The 17,912-nt window shown below is 32.2% G+C and overlaps 1 protein-coding gene across 1 annotated transcript; it reads right to left on the reverse strand.

Moving 5' to 3' along the window:
- Nucleotides 1–1,292: 1,292 nt before the first annotated feature.
- On the reverse strand, nt 1,293–17,191 carry LOC134283408 (GTPase IMAP family member 4-like). Its single transcript, XM_062765856.1, has 4 exons — nt 17,150–17,191; nt 7,433–7,629; nt 5,932–6,025; nt 1,293–2,342 (listed from the first exon to the last, which is right to left on the reverse strand). The coding sequence occupies exons 2-4, from the start codon at nt 7,469–7,471 to the stop codon at nt 1,321–1,323; spliced, it is 1,155 nt and encodes a 384-aa protein (XP_062621840.1). The 5' UTR covers nt 7,472–7,629; nt 17,150–17,191; the 3' UTR covers nt 1,293–1,320.
- Nucleotides 17,192–17,912: the final 721 nt, after the last annotated feature.

Genomic DNA, 17,912 nt, shown 5'->3' on the forward strand with positions numbered 1-17,912 from the left:
TACCGCATATAATGAATGAAACACTGCATATAATGTTTAATCCTCATATAAGTCAGTCCCGGCGTTCCATACAGATACGTGCCAGTCATTTAGCATTGTACTTGAATTAGTGGAAGTTTCTCTTCGTCAAAAGCACTAAAAAGAATACACAGCCAAATGTAATACGTTTACAGTATATTATCAAACTGCCAAAGAAGGGAGATCTAACTAACTGCAATAACTGGAGGGCATCACCTTACTATCAATACTTAATAGTAAGATTTTCAGCAGAAAAATAAACAACAGAAGAAAGACTGCAGTCGATGCCAAAAAAAAAAAAAAAAACAAGAGCAAGGTTTTAGGAAATGAAGAAGCTGTTGTGACCAGGTGTTTACATGTACCTTACGAAACATTAATAGAGAAATGTACAGAGTGGCAAAGACAGCTTACAATAAACTTTATAGATTTTGAAAAAGCGTTCGTCAGTTATTCACAGAAAGAAATTAAAGCTTATGGAAGATGGTAGTTACGTCACATTATCCAAAGACCTGAAACTGTTCGATTCAGAAAATCCTTTAGGTGTAAATTGGGGTTTATACCCGATATCTCCGTTAATTCTGCATCGATTTCAATGCGTTTTTTGTTGGGTTTATTTTACCGTAATGTTTAACATATAATAGAATTGCGATTCATTTCCATTACCCTTGAAGGCATTCTTGAACACCATCAAAGAGAGTAGAACTGATTAAAGCCTTTCACTTGGAGTTTAATTGCTCTATAAGCAATTCATCAGATACATGCTTCATAGTAAGATCCGGTGTGAAGCTGGGCTGTGTGATGTCAGGAATACAGGAATAACATGGACTCTTTTCACCAGTATTGAATACCTATTTTACAAAAGAACTTATGACGAAGACCAAAAATTCAGTTCACTGTAATTTTTATTCTGTGGTTTATGGAATCCAGTATATTTTTATTTAAAAGCAATGAAGAAATGAAACGTGTTAATTTCAATATATTTACAAGTTATAAATTATTTAAACTACACAAATACTACATGAAAAAAATTAAGCTGAATGTACAATTGGTCAATTGCATCGGTACTTACAAAAGAATAAGCAGCACCGATTCTAAATTCATCCTGTACATTCCTTGTCTTTAAACACCATTGCCATATTGATATATAATTCACAAAAACGAAGAAAAAAGCTAGTGTAGAAAATACTATGAGCCGTCCTAAAATGTTACAGTTGTTTGATCTGAAACAAAAATATAAACAAGAGGGCAATGTCACAAAGTGTAACATTTCATGCACTTACTGATATACCAGTTTTCATTGTTTTACTTCTTTCCCCAACCAAGCCATGAAAACAGTCTCCCAGGCTGCTGTGCAAGTTCCTGCCCAACCGCACCAATACCGCTCACGATAGAATGGCCCGCACTTTCAAAATGCGAAACTGCCACCTTTAGAAAACTTTCCGTAATGTTTTCTTCAATTTCTTTTTTCGCAATCTCCATAAGTCTGTCACTTTCATCCGTTTCGTTTAGTTTTTTAACTAAATCCGCATGTTTTTCACGTAGCTTTTTGATTTCTTCATCTTTCTTCTTGTCACTGGCTTCCCGATCCTCCATATGCTTTTTAATTTCTTCCTTTAACTCCTTTTCAAGACGTTCTCTTTCTTTTTGACGCTCTTCCTCCTCTTTCTGTCGTATCTCTTCTGCTCTTTTTCTCAGAGCTTCTGTAGCCTTTTCATAATCTTCATTGGAGTAAAACGGCAAATTATTGTCACTCAAGTTATTGTGAATAACATTAAGCAATTCCAAAATCTGCTCTGTTTTGTTTCCATCGTTATCTTTATTATTTAAGAAAAAGTATCTATTACTACATTTCGAAAGCAGCTCCTTCAAATTTCTGGGAACATGTTCTAGAAAACTTGATATTGTGATCTTTTCCGCGTCCATTTGGTCTTTGCCTGTAAAAACAACTATGAAATACTGGTAAATAGTATCCCCAAAGTGGTTAACAAATTTCTGCAAAGCATTCTCCTCTTCCTCTGTAAATCTCGACGTGGCTTTTAAAACGAGCAAAAAAGCATGGGGACCGGGAGCTGACAAACCGATGCATTTCACAATTTCTTTGATGGTTTCCTCGTTTGACATGTCCGTATCGTAAAGACCTGGGGTATCGATGATTTCCATAGATATTCCGAATCTTTTTCGAGCAACACGACTGCACTTCTTTGTAACTGAAATGTTTCTTAAAGCTGATAGAAAGGACTCTTCGCCAAGAATAGAATTTCCTGTTGCGCTTTTGCCATTGCCTGTTTTTCCAAGGAGGACAATGCGACGTTCACTATTACTTTCTGTGAAAAGTGAGAAAAATATGTATGAAACTATGATATTCATATGATTGTATATTTGAATAATGTCTCATGCTTTACAATTTTTCGATTCTGGAAAATTAATCCAATTGCTTCTTATTTCTAGTCTTTATGAAGCGTTAAACACTGTAATAAATTCAGATGGTATAAAGAGCAACTAAATGAGAAAAATGGCACAGTCACTGACTCTGACTCAGATAGGGTCCAGTTAAAAGCCATCGTGAGAAAGTTAAAATGTACTTAGTAGAGGCTTTTTTTATAACAAAATCATAACATAAGAAATTAAGGCACAGAACACTCAAATGTGTGTAAGATAAGACAGAACATGTATTAGATGTATTAAGTCTTTTACAACATTTGCTTAAAGATCCTCATTTAAATTAAGGCACAGACTGTGGACAAAAGTATCGGACCGATTAACGTCAGTTTATATATGGATGCAAATTTTCGCGTTATTTTGTCCCCCGCTTTCGCGAAAGTGAGGGGACATTAAATCTCATCCGTCTGTCCGTCTGTCAACCAGTCTGTCCGTCTGTCACAAAAACTTTAACCTTGCCCATAACTTTTGATATAGTGGAGCTATGACTTTCATATTTCACATGTATACTCCTTGTGACAAGGCCTTTCTTTGAGTACCACCAAATTTTACCTTTTGACCTTGACCTTGGAGTTTGACCCACTTTTACACGAAAATTTTAAACTTTTTATTTGGCCATAACTTTTCAACGGTAAAAGCTAGGGCTTTCATACTTATATTATCACATGCAATTTTTGTGAGAAGATCTTTCATTGGAGACCAAGAACTTTGACTTTTTGACCTTGGAGATTTCCGTACTTATGAAAAAGCTTTAACCTTGGCCATAGCTTTTGAACGGTAAGGGCTAGGAATTTCATACTTTAAATATCTAATCCTTGTGATTAGACCTTTTATTGGATATCAACAACTCTGACCTTTTAACCTTGACTTTGAAGTTTGACCTACTTTTTAAAAACTTTTAATTTTGGCCATAACTTTTGAACGATTCAGGCAAGGGCTTTCATACTTCACCTATGTAATACTTGTGGCAAAACCTTTCATCAAATTTGACCATTTGACCTTGGAGTTTGACCCACTTTTACACAAAAATTCCAAACATTTACTTTGGAATTAACTTTTTAACAGTAGATACTAGGGCTTCCTTTTTCACATATGTATTTTTTGTGACAAGACCTTTAATTGGATACCAAAAACTTTTACCTTGGACCTTGGAGATTTTCCTACAGTGTACTAATGTAAAATACTTTAAACTTGGCCATTCCTTTGAAGAGACCTTTCATTGGATACGAACAACTTTGACCTTGACCTTAGAGTTTGACCTACTTTTTAAAAACGTTAACCTTGGCCATAACTTTTGAACAGCTCGGGCAAGGGCTTTCATACTTCACATATGTAATACGTGTTGCAAGACCTTTTATTGGATATAAAGAACTTTGACCTTGACCTTGGAGTTTGACGTATTTTTTAAAAATGTTTAACCTTGGCCATAACTTTTGAACGGTTCGGGCAAGGGCTTTTATACATTACCTATGTAAATTAAATATTTTTGACAAGACCTTTCTTAAGAAACTAACAACTTTGAACCTTTGACCTTGGAGTTTTACCTACCTTTCAAAACCTTATCCTTGACCATAACTTTTGAACAGGTGGTGCTAGGACTTTCATATTTCAAAATCGTATTTCTTGTGAGATGGCCCTACTTAGGATACAATATATTAAATTTGCACTTAAGAAAAGTTCAACTTTTTTTTTTGGCCATACGGGGTCATCAGTGTTTCACCTCCTTATAACTTTTGATTGAAAAGAGATAGGGCTTTCATATTTAACATGTGCATTACATGTACCTGTGACTAGATTTGACACAATATGTCATGAAAAAATGACATCCCACCCACAAAGACCCCGAAAGCGGAGGACCACAAATCTTTGAATTTGCATGTCGGTGTAGACACAATTTGATGCTACACCTTGGGTATTTTTACATTGATGGCTGCTTTCTGTTTATTTATATTAACATTATTCATCGTCTACAATATAAAGTAGGTAAAATTTGTCCCTCGTGAAATTTGTTATATCAAGGATTTTTTGAGAAGTATATTTTGGATAAGTACATAATATGTAGTGCACGTGTATGACTCAAAATCGCAGAGAAAATAGGGGTCAGTTTGTGTCTTACTTAGCAACGGTACAATTAAGTTGACCCTTTGCACTTAAATTTGAACTCTTTTCTTAATCATTTAATTTCTATAAAATACTTGATTCTGATTGGATAAAAAAATTCTTTTGATAACTGCATCAATAAAATCTAGAGTTCGCTTCGCGCATTGATGAAGTTTTCCGTCCAAATTTTTTCTTTGATACATCGATCAAAGGAAAAAATATTACATTCATTTCTTAAATCAATTTAATCTTTTATCATATTTCATTAGATGTAACAATGGCTGTAATTGTAATTTTATTTTACGTAAAATAGTTTGAATGATATTTATCATTGAACAAATATTGCAAATTAACGCGTTAATAAGTATGTGGTATTATGTGACCTTTTTACACTACAAAAGTAACAAATTTGGCCTAAAATAAAAATTTGTTTGTTTGCACTTGCCTACCGACCCACTGAAAATGCACCTGACCCAAATTTTTTTTAGATATTAGTAAATTAATTTTTCCCCAACTTTTTCAGGATATTGAAACTGTTTCATTTTCAAATTTTGACCTTTTTTCAGTGGTTTATAACACTAGTGGAGCTTATTCGTGTTTAGTAGGCCAACGAAAAGCTTTATTATTTATTATCTAACAAAAAATCTGAAATCCCCCCCCAAAAAAAGAATGCCTACCTACCGACCCAGTCTATAAATTATTTATAGGTCGGCAATTGCAAACAAAGAATTTTTAAGCTTAGCCTAAATAGGCAATAAAATATTTTCTTGCATCAAACTTTTTACGAGTTAAGTCCTAATCATGATCAGTGACAAGTATCGAGTAGTTTAAGATAATGAAAGAAAAAGTTGGGGTCATTGATGTAAATTTTAAAATAATGGTCAAAATATGCGATTTTCAGTCAAAAAACTGTGTTAATTTTATCTTTACTTCTTTAATATATCTTCATTTCTCGGCAATTTTTATTGAAGAAAGGTGTAAAATTTGTTCTAAAAATATAAATGTATACCCATATTTAATATTCCACGCATATCAAAACGGAAAATATTCTCCGAGTAAAAGTATGTGAGGCTAAATGTCCAAGATATTAAAGTGAATAAATGTGCAGCTTCTGTTAAATACCCTTCTGCCACAAGAAATAGTCCCTCATGAATTTTGATTCTTTGTGAATTTCTTAAGCAGTTTTTCATTGAATGTTGAACAATTTACTTAGTTTAATTTAAATTTGTCATTAAAACTGAATTATATTAAATAGTTTTGAAGTAATAGGTTCTGCCTGAAGTTTTCTAAAAATCCGACGAGTGATATAGCACACCTTGAAAAAAATTATTGAAACAAAAACAATTATTACTATCATTTAAATCTTTTAAATACCTCGATAATCTTTTAAACATTGAAGAATCATGTACATTTTCCCTCTAATAACTGCATCCTTCCATTGTAAATAATCCTCTGTTGAAGCAATGAACTAGAACAAAATATTACTGAATGCAAATACAATGTAGTAATTAGTAAAATACATGAGAGAGTTTTTCGATATATGTATGTAACATTGGACTCAAAAAGTGAAAATGAACATAACATCACTTCAAAGACCTTAGTGTTCTCCGCGGTTTTGAAATACTAAATCCATTTCTGAAATGCGTCACGGTATGCTGATTTAAATTGACATTTGAGGTACTGACAATTTGACAGTTTCAGGTTTTGAAAGAAAGGAAAACAGTCGCGTGGACTAGATCAGAGGCTGTTCAACAGAGTGAGCGCTCGCCAGAATTCCTTATATACCCGATAGAAATATTCGCGATCGCTCGATCTGTTAAGGTAGGATTCTTCTCACAGTTCTTGTATTTAAAGATTAATGAAATTTTCACAGAATCAAGAGGACAATATCACTAAGTGATGGCATCAGTGAGATTAATATTAGAAGCAAGGTCAGGTCAAGGTCATTACCTTTTTCCTGGACATTAAGAATAAAAAAATTACTGTTTCCAATCATGCAATCCCTACTTGTAATTCAAAAGATTGAATGTTTTTCTTTTTGCATAAAAAGATGCTACCATATAGGGCCTATAAGATGATGTTACCAAATTGACACGAATAATTTAAATAAAATGGGTATTTGCTAATCCGAATTTCCTCTACTTTTCTGAATTTTTTAGGATCTATTAGTTATTTTTTATGCTTCCTATATTTAACTTTTTCCAATTTTCACATATAGTAAAGTTGTCACATGAAGGTACAAAATTATACAAAAACTAAAACTTTTGATCGTTTACTAAGAGAGAAATAACACTTTTTTACGGATTTTTGGCTCAAATCTATTCTTAGATTTGAAGCATTTAAAAGCCAACATAGTTGTAGTATGTGTGAAAAATCATATTTATTTGATATATTTTGAAACTTTAGTCCCTTATTATTAATTTAACTTACATTTAAAAATTTCGTCTAGTCTATGATTGCGTAAAAATAATAACTAAATTCACTGTTATATAAGAGTTTTGAGAGGCAGAAAAGAAGATATTTTCATACGCCACCATTCCGCCAAAAATATAGTCCTTGCTAGTTTTCAAACGCAGTTTTCCATTTCTATTTAAAGTTGTATAATTAAGACGAGGAAAGAAAAATCTGATCTTTTAAATCTCTTACATCTAAATATATAAGACACATCAACAAATGTACTTTGAATATTCCATCTAGTCAGAAACCAGAGAAGAATCCTACCTTAAACAGGCTTCTAGAGAGTGCGGTGGGTTAGCAAGACGGTAATCTTCGACTTGAAAAAAAATTGCACCTCAAGCTCAAATGTGTGCGATGGAGCATTATCATGAAAAAGATTAAAGGTATAAAAAAATATTTTGATAAACCACGGACTTACTGTTAATGTTGTTTTTTCATCAGCAATGAGTTGGAACATATGTTCATGGTCATCCTTCCCTGTACGCTTCCCATGTTTAAATTCGCAGTGATCTAGACAAAACTCCTTGAACTGAGTTTCCTTAGATTTCTTGTAGATACGAAATTTATTCTTTTCCACGACACACCAACGCCTCTTATCCTTCTCACCAAACAGCCCTTTAAAAATATTTCGAATATAAAAAATCTTACTGGAAATTGGTTTAAGGAATCACTGTCTTGTAAGTATAGTATGCCAGGGCGAAGCCAGATATGCATAAATTATCCCATGTTTCCCACTATCGTTGATGTCTCTTGTATAATATACTAACTAGACAGTGATTCCTTATATTTCCATTTCATTGTGAAATAAAATTGTAGATGCCAATTTCAATAGTCCTTGCCCACTGACGTCAAACACAAAGGCAGCCGCACGAGATTTACATGCAAATTTGGACTCCTTAGCATCAGACACAGAGACAGATGTGCACGAGATTTGCATACATACAGACAGTTGTATTAGGCCTCCTTAGCTCCTGACCTGTCGACCTGCCTATTTACATTCCGGTATAATTATCAAGAAATCAACTCTGCTAACTTTCAAAGGGTTATTACAGAGGAAAAAAAAAATCAGAAATGGAAATACATCCATCTAATTCCAAAAAAAGTAAAACACATAATGCATTGTGCAGTGTCGAAGAAATTGTTTGACCCCCCCCCCCCCCTCATAAAAAAAAATCCATATATTTTTATATCAAACTTATCTCTTTTTAAATTCTGTTTTAGATTTTAAAAAAACATTATTCATTAATCCAATAACAAAAAAAAAAGCAGAGGTAATGCCTCCTCCGAAGCTTTAACAAATACCCAGGTATATCATCACCTGGGGTGCCAGGGGCTTTCTGGGTCAGATAGAAAAAATAATATTTGCTAAATCAAATGATTGTGCAGATATTTTGACAGCTTTACATCATATCAAAGGTAATAACGATATTAAAAAATAACAAATATATATATATGCTATATGTATAGATGATAGCTCATATTTTATAAGCATAATTTCATTTGTTTTTAGCATCATATATAGAAATATAACTTGAAAACTTACGACTTTTCAACTTTATACACAACCATTCCCAATGATAATTTAAAGTCCAGGCTTTTTGATATCATTGACAGTTTTTTTTCTGAAAGATCTGAAGATTACACATCACAAGAAATATACGTAGAGGGTTCTAACGCATCAAGTTCAAAATTTCCCCCTGCGACAGTAAACACCAAAGGCCAAGTCACCTTTGGGTGAAAATATAATTATTACAATTTTTCAAATACATTTTCACAATACAGAAGATGTAATAGCTATAGTAATACATAGCAATATAGTTTGTTTTGGATGTTAATTGCCATATAGGGGTTTCATATCACATCGAAAACAAAAGTCTATACTCACCCTCCTATGACAGTTCTACAGCAAAACATATAATGTATAAATAGTAAAAAGCAGTAATCAATCACAGACGCAAGTTAAGACAATCATAGTGTGTATAGAAAGATATTGTCACAGGTTATATACATATGTAATATGAAAAGCCTATCTCTTCTTATTCAAAATTTATGGGCAATTCAAGTAACGTTTAAGTTTTTTAAAGTATGTTTAACTGCAAGATCAAGGTCACGGGGTAAAAAAATCATTGTGTATTTATAAATATCTTGTCACAGGCTTTACACAGCTTTAATATGAAAGCCCTATCTCGTCTCATTCAAAAGTTATAACCAAGGTTAAAGTTCTTGAAAAGTAGGTCAAACTTCAATGCCACGAGGTCAAAATTCAAAGTGTTTTTAGAAAGGTCTTGTCAAAGGTGATATGAAAGTCTTATCTCTTCTCAATCAAATGTTATGGCCAATTCAAAGTAATGTTTAATTTTTTTAAAAATTAGGTCAAATTTCAAGGTCAAGGTCACGGGGTAAAAAATCATAATGTTTTTAGAAAGGTCTTGTCACAGGTGGTATACATGTGTTATATATAAGGCCCATTTCTTTTCATTTAAAGATATGACCAAGTTCAAAGTTTTTGTGACGGACGGACAGACTGACAGACGAACAGACGGACAGACAAATGAGATTTAATGTCCCCCCTCGCTTTCGCGAAAGCGGGGTACAGAAATTACACAACGACCATATACATATAGTTCTAAAATGTCATGTACAATGTACAAAAGTTTTTTTCAATCCAATCAATAGATTTTTTGGTCTGTTGAGTTAAAAGGTATGCTTGAGATTTATCAAATAAAAGAGTTATTCATTGTACCAAAGAAGTCCCTTTATTATCCCATTGCTCAATGATCTTGACATAAAAGATATAATTTATATCTCAGTTTACTAACCCAATTTATTCCTGATCCCACCTCTGATGTATCGGAGGTCCGTGTTTGCTCTGCCCCTACTTTGTATTGTTTTATGGACTTTGAGATTGAGTACTGTTCGTTATCTCCATATCCTTCATGTAAGAAGATATTTAAAGTCCATTGTTCCATTCAAATCAAGTTTTAAATAGTCAAAGCCTGTTAACAATTTTGTGATGCACATGCAAACAAAAGACGCAGATTGAATATGGTCTAAGGAACAAAGAATTATGCCAAAACAAGGTGCGGGAGACTTGGTTATGTTGCAATACATTTAGCTATATACGTATGACCAAAAAATACATCACATTGACACTTTTTATTGTTATATATTTTTCATTTATTAAGAAAAAATGAATGAATAAAGTTAGCTCTTAGAGATGGACCCCTTATTCCTTCTACCGACAAAGAATACAGTATGATATTCCAAAAATCATCGTTTATTTATATGTTCTTGAAAAGTTAATTAAGTTTGGAATTACATGTAAATATTGTTTATATCTTTACCTAATAATTTTTAATTTTATAGTCATAATATATTCTATAAATATAATAATAATTTATGCTATGATAAAAAATGGTGTTTGTTTTAACTGTTTCAAATGATTTTCATATCATGATGGCATAAAATTAATTTCGAGGAAGTGAGCTTCGCTGCATCCTTAACTCTTTAGACAATTCGATCTAACAAATAAGAAAAAATGTTGTGAAATATATGGAAGTAACAAACAGTATTCAAGATCAAAAGCCCATAAAACAATACAAAACAGGAGCAGAGCAAACACGGACCTCGAAAACATCAGATTTTGAATCAGGTGCCATGGAGGAATGAGTATCCCCTGTCGACCGGTCACACCTTGCTCCTTGTCATGATCGGGAAATAACTGAAAAATCCGTCGTCAATTCAGTGTATAAATAATGGACTGACAATTGGTATGAAAAAAAAAATCAGTCAGCATTTGACTTAATGATAAATCGTATTTGCTGACAAGGTCATTGTATCGACCATAGAACTTACGAAATGATGACTATAAACGAGACTGCTGATATTCTTGTTTCATCAACTTGTTTGTCAACAAATACCTCGTTTTAGAAATTGTTCATACGTACATGTAGAGCATGCTATTGCGTATCGAATCAACTGAGATATATAAACTCTGCATATGCAGATGATGAAGGTATCTTGCTGCATAAGTAAGGGAAGTTGCAATTGGAAAGTTAAAGTCATCACAGAGATCGGTTGTAGATTACCATATCTTATCGACATAGGAATGGAAATTACCATTGTTAATTAACAGTACGTCATCGACATATCTAAATGTCGAGATGACGGCCACAACAAGTGTTTTTTTTTTCTTTTCATGCATAAGATTTCGCACAAATTCTGCTTCATGCGAATACAAAATTAGGTCTGCTAATAACGGAGAGCAATTGGTATCCATGGGAATTCCAATAGATTGTTGGAAGACCTGGTCTCCAAAAACCAGATAGATATTGTCAATCAAAACTTCAAGCATCTTTCTGATGTAAACTTCAGAGTAATTGTGTGTGCAATCAGAATGTCTTTTAAGAAAATAATTTTGCAGAATATTTAGTTCCAAGCCTAATTAACTTTTCAAGAATCTCATTTGTCTGTCCGTCTTTTTGTCTGTCTAGCTGTCCGTCCGTCACAAAAACTTTGAACTTGTTCATATCATTTAAATGAAAAGAGATAGGGCCTACATAAAACAAATGTATACTACCTGTGACAGGACCTTTCTAAAAACATTATAATTTTTTACCCCGTGACCTTGACCTTGAAATTTGACCTAATTTTAAAAAATTAAACATTACTTTAAATTGTCCATAACTTTTGAATGAGAAGAGATAGGATTTTCATATTACACATGTAAATCACCTTTGACAAGTCCTTTCTAAAAACAATTTGAATTTTGACCTCGTGACCTTGAAGTTTGACCTACTTTTCAAACACTTTAACCTTGATCATAACTTTTGAAAAAGAAGAGATAGGGCTTTCATATTAAAGCTGTGTAATGCCTGTGACAAGATATTTATAAATACACAATGATTTTTTACCCCGTAACCTTGATATTGCAGTTAAACATACTTTAAAAAACCTATACATTACTTGAATTGCCCGTAAATTTTGAATAAGAAGAGATAGGCCTTTCATATTACATATGTATATAACCTGTGATAATATCTTTCTGTACACACAACGATTGTCTTAAGTTGCGTCTGTGATTGATTACTGTTTGTTACTATTTATAAATTAAATGTCTTGCTGTAGAACTGTCATAGGGGGTTGAGTATAGATTTTTGTTTTCGATGTGAAATGTATTGTGAAAATGTATTTGAAAATTGTAATAATTATATTTTCATCCAAAGGTGTCTTGGCCTTTGGTTTTTACAGTGCAGGGGGAAATTTTGAACTTGATGCGTTAGAGCCTTCTACGTATATTTCTTGTGATGTGTAATCTTTCAGATCTTTCAGAAAAAAAGCTGTCAATGATATCAAAAAGCTTGGACTTTAAATTACTATAGTTTGCAGCTAAGTGTAAAGTTTCACGTTACGTCACGATCTAGTGACAGCTGCCTCAAGGTAAATTGTACACGCCTCCTAACCGCAGGCTTTACGACTGGAACTTTCGCCTTATCCCTGATTGGTTGCTCGTGTATCAGACTATTTTCCCGTCAAAGTTGATAATTTGAGTTGGCCAATCACGTTTACGCTGGATTCATCTGATGAAAAGGATCGTGACGTAACGCAAAACTTTACACTTAGCTGCAAACAATAGCATCGTTTGGAATGGTTGTGTATAAAGTTGAAAAGTCGTAAGTTTTCAAGCTACTGATTTTGGTAAAATCTTGTGAATTCAAATTGTCCAAAAGTTCTTTGGAATTTTTGAGTATCCACATCTGATTCACACCACTTCTTGAATATATTGTTGCACAGTACTCTTGAAGTTTCTCCTTCACTACTGTTAATATCTTAGTGAGGAGTAAAGAAAGAAAGGCTTGGTTAAACATTTACTGAAACCCGCAATATATCTTTTTTGTAAGGATTCTTATGAAGTTTTGGAATCCAAGATATATATGGTAGTTCAAAATCATTTTGGTTCTTTGGGATATAAAAAATATTCAAAACTGACATATGATTTTGAAGAATTTCTTCTTTAGTAAGGGAACTATGAGTATAAGTTGGATTACCATTTGTAATATAACAGAAGCCAATTAAGGACCTACCACTTTTAAACCGATATGATAACGAATTGTCAATGTCAATTCGTAATTATGAATTAAATTTGTATAACAGTTTTAATACAGGGGGGGGGACCTATGTCATTCTACGTCATAGCAGCGTTATGTGACGTCACAATAGTGACGTTTATTTTTACCTGTTGACTTTTGCAACTGTGGTACGTATAGGCTTACCATTTTTAATAATCAATAGCGTACACAATTTCTAAATTTTAAAATACTTCAAGTAATTTTTTATGAACAATTTCTTTAAAACAATAGAAAGAGAAAATTTATACATCATTAATAGCAGTTTTATTTGATTAAAGGAGTTTGTTAATGTTAAAAATTGCTTCCTTTGGTTGATAATTCATAGCAATTTTAGTTGTGAAATAATACCTCGATAATATGCTGATATAAGTGAAAAGAGATAAGAAAAAATTCAGCAAAGAAAGCGTCTTAAATCAGGGAAATATGTTTAATTTTATATTCACCATTAATTTTATCTTCTCGATAAAACTAAGAAAAAATTTTTAAAATGTACTTGTACCTATATTTGCTAATTGATAAGTACATTTAGATTTAATTGTATAAGTAATTCTTAGGATAATTCTTATAGGAGTTGGTTGTTGATGGGTAAGAGGTTGGAGAGGGGGGTGAGAGAGAAACAGAATGATTGGAATCCAAAAAAAAAATATTAAATCAGTGTAAGTTGTTACTAATCAAAACAAAATACTTGTTTTCTGCAAAATAGTTTTATATTCAGATGTTTGCCAGTGCTGACTTACCCTTGTCTTAGTGCAGAAAGGTCAATATTTATGACACAAGAGTACGAAAATAAAAGATAACTTCACATTTCTCGTTTATTTTATCATAAAGGTATACTTGTTTCTTTATTAAAATAAATAGATAATTCAGTTCTTTCAAAAAATATGAATTACAACATTTTCACACAAAGACTTTTTAAGATATTACCTTTTATGCATGTCGGAATTGCAAAAAATACGACAAGAAAAATGGGGTAATACTTACATTGTGCTCAATTATAATTTTTCATGCAAGATAAATTACGATGATTTTGCCTTCATTTTAAAAACACAAGTCAAATACTTTGAATACATGTTGATTTTGAATGTGATTTGACATTTTTGATTCTTTTTAGCGGATGTTTGGGGTAGAACAATAATGTCTGAAAATAATCTATTTTTAGCATTTCACACTGTTTTTGCACGTGCTCCTGTGTAAAAATAAGCATAAAAGGTATTCTTTTTAATACCTAAAAATTAAGAGCAAGTGGTCATGAAAGAAATGTGAAAGTTTTGAAAATTTCACACAAAGACTTTTCGGACATAGTTCCCCCCGTAATTCGTTTAATTGTCAGAATATATTTGATTTTATGAATTCAGTTTAATAACCTAACCAATTAAATTTGTGTTATCGAATGCAACAGTATAGGTATTCAGAAAACTATAAATGAATCAATATAATGAATTTTCGAATTTCTTTTAACCAATTTACCTCGTAAAAACATTTTTTTAATTTAATATAAAGATATAGATTTGTTATAACTTTTTTTTAAATGTGGGATTCTTCTCATATTTCTTGTAAATTAAAAATTAATGCAGAATCTAGAAGACAATGTCACATATTTGTGGTATCAGTTATAAATTATAGTTACACTATAGATATTAATTGGTTAATGGTAAATACACTCACAGTTTTTAATTCACGAGGGGCGGAGCCCCGAGTGAATTAAAAACTGTGAGTGTATTTACCATTAACCAATTAATATCTATTGTGTAAGTTACTTGTACCAAAGGACCAATGAGAGAAAAGCTGGTTGACAGTTAGCACCGCCCACTTCATTCTGTCAAGCCATGGTCCGGAGTCTGTATAAATACATTTCTCTATCTGTAGGGATCGTATTTTGAATGCTGCATCTGGGGTACATGTATCGTCGATCAAAAAAAAAAAAGAATCGGAATGATTGATCATTATTGGGTACGTGCGAAGATGTTGCAGCTTAGACAGAGGGCTTGATTTTTGTCAGGAACAGAGGTAGCGATCGTAAAATATTTTATTTTAGGCTGTTATTCCTTTCGAAGACCGATTTTATTTATTTTTTTGGGGGGGGGGGGGTTCAATGGAAAACATCTCCGATTTAACTTTTTATCTATAGCGATCAATGTACAAAAAGCGCGAAATGATTTCTGACATTTTATAAAGTTTGAATGGTACTGCAAGCATAGGCGTCGGTAGCAAATTGAAGGGAGGGGCGCTTAACCAACAAAAAAAGGTAAACCCCAATTTGAAATGCCTATATATTACTAGTATGTCTATCTTTGCAAAAAAAGTGGGGGGGGGGCTACGCCCCCCCCCCCCCCCCCCCCCCCCGGTTCCGACGCCTATGTCAAGAAAAAAAACAGGGGACCTTAACATGTTTAATGTGAAATTACTATTTGGAGACAAGAATAAGAATTAATTAAGGCAATTCGAGATCAAACGTATAACGTTAACAGGATACGCTTAGTAAAATACGGAGCGAATGTCGACAAATTAATGTTAGTATTCTTGAAGTTTAAAATGTTGACTAAACTCATTTATCAGTTATTGCCAAGGTTTTGAAGTTAGCATCATTCATTCATCAGTCAAGGTCTTGTTACATGCATTATGGCTTGATGCCAAATTGTGGGCGTGACTTAAAAACTGTGGTTCTTCTGACAAATACACCACAGCAACATCAAAGTAAAATCTGAATTTACCGCCAGTCCTATGGTACAAACTAGATTAGACAATTTTATATTAGAGGCAAGGTCAGGTCAAGGTCATTACGTTTCCCTGGACATTAAGAATAAATAAAATATTACTGTTGCCAGTCATTCGATGCCTACTTCTTTTTGAAAAGATTAAATGTTTTCTTTTTGCATGAAAATATTACCATTTAGGGTCTAGAAGATGATATAACCAAATTGACAATAATTATAATTGATCTAATATGGGTATTGGATAATCTGAATTTCCTCTACTTTTCTAATTTTTTTTAAGTATATATGTAATTATTTTTGTGTGATTCATATATCTAATTTTTTGTTATTTTCACTCATGGTTAGAATTCATATACACGTAGATATACAAAATGATACAGAAACAAAAAGTTTTGATCGTTTGCTTCGGGAGAAAAAAACCCTTTTATGGATTCTGGCTCAATTTCGTTCTTAGATTGGAATCATTTAACAGCCAACATAATTGTTGTTTGTTTTGAAAATCGTATTTATTTGATATATTTTAAAACTTTAGTCCCTCATTAGTAAATTAACTTACATTTGAAAATTTTTTCAAGTCTTTGATAGTGTAAAATTTATAAGTAAATTCATTGTTCTATAATAATTTTGAGAAGCAGAAAAAAAGATATTTTCATACGCTTAAATTCCGCCAATAAAATAGTCCCTAATAAATCTCAAACTCAGATTACCATATATATTCAAAGTTGTATGATTGGGATGAGAAAGAAAACGTGAACTTTTAAATCTTGTACATATAACTATATAAGACATATAAGCAAATATGCTTTAAATCATTTATCTAGTCAGGAACCAGACCTATCCCACCTTAAATTCGTTATGACCAATAAAAAAATGTTGTAACGGATAAATTCATAAAAAAAATAATTTCGTTACAACAAATTTAAAGATTTCTTATACCAGATTAAATTTGTTTAATCAAATTCAACTAGTAGGACCTGTGGTAAAATATATGGATTCAATATAACACATTGTCAAATTTGCTAATCAAAAACTATTTAGATTAAATTAAAGAACTCGTTTCAACGAAAACGAACTATATTTATTAATAATAAATTTTGAACTCGTTATAACAAATTTAAATTCAAAGAAATATACATGTATATGCTTGGAGCAGAAAGTTATAAAAGACAATTCTTTTTAAAGAATTCAATGAAATTAATATTCTATAGCAGATTAAAATTTTTAAAACAAATTTAAACAGATTTTATTATATCAAATTCAAAAATATTTTTGATAGGTGGTAGATTGGCATACCTTTTTCTTGTTGTATGAGGTAGCCCTCCTTGCGCCATTCTGTCTCTGGAATTAAAAAGAAATGATAATCAATATAATTTTAATAAAATTTCCATTTCTATTAGTTTTCTCTGAAATAACTCTTCGAAAAATAGTTGAGTTGATTTCTCGATCATTCTAGCAGAATGTAAAACGATAGGCTAGGGGCTAAGTAGGCTTAATATGCATGTACATATCGCGCGTCTGTCTTTGTGTCTGACACTAAGGAGGCTTAATATGCATGTAAATCTTGTGCTTCTGTCTGTGCTTTTGACGTCAGTGGGCGGAGACTTTTGAAATTGACATGGGAGGCGTCGTGTAATATAAATCTATTCGTTTTCTTTTTTAAAATTTAAATTTACAATTTCATTTCGAAATGAAATGGAAATATAAGGAATCTTTGTTTAGTTACATGCATGTAGTAGAGTATGCCAAGGACATGAACGATAGTTGGATAAGTGGGATAATTTAAAGATAACTGGCTTCGTCCGTTGTTCAAATTATCCCACGTTTCCAACTATCTATCGTCGATGCCCTGGTATAATCTACTAACTAGACAGTGAATAATTAAAACTTTTTCCTGTGCACCTTATTGTGTAGATATAATAAATACATGTAAGCCTTAAATCAAGAAAATGTCGTATCTTTTTCGTATTATCTAAGAGCCCCAAAATTAAATTTTATATGTTACAGTGTATATATTGATATTTGAAAGCTAGTTTTCTTGTTTTTAAAAGTACTCTTC

Source organism: Saccostrea cucullata, unplaced genomic scaffold (genome assembly GCF_032062105.1).
Source record: "Saccostrea cucullata isolate Sc308-1 unplaced genomic scaffold, CSIRO_AGI_Scuc_v1 ctg5292, whole genome shotgun sequence".
Classification (NCBI taxonomy): Eukaryota; Metazoa; Mollusca; class Bivalvia; order Ostreida; family Ostreidae; genus Saccostrea; species Saccostrea cuccullata.

Excerpts from the sequence above, each read along its gene's own strand:
- LOC134283408 (XM_062765856.1), bottom strand. The coding sequence starts at position 7,471 with ATGTTCCAACTCATTGCTGATGAAAAAACAACATTAACA. Across the intron at positions 6,026-7,432 it reads ATGAAAAAACAACATTAACA|TTCATTGCTTCAACAGAGGA; the intron begins GTAAGTCCGTGG and ends ATTTTGTTCTAG. Across the intron at positions 2,343-5,931 it reads ATGTTTAAAAGATTATCGAG|AAAGTAATAGTGAACGTCGC; the intron begins GTATTTAAAAGA and ends CACTTTTCACAG.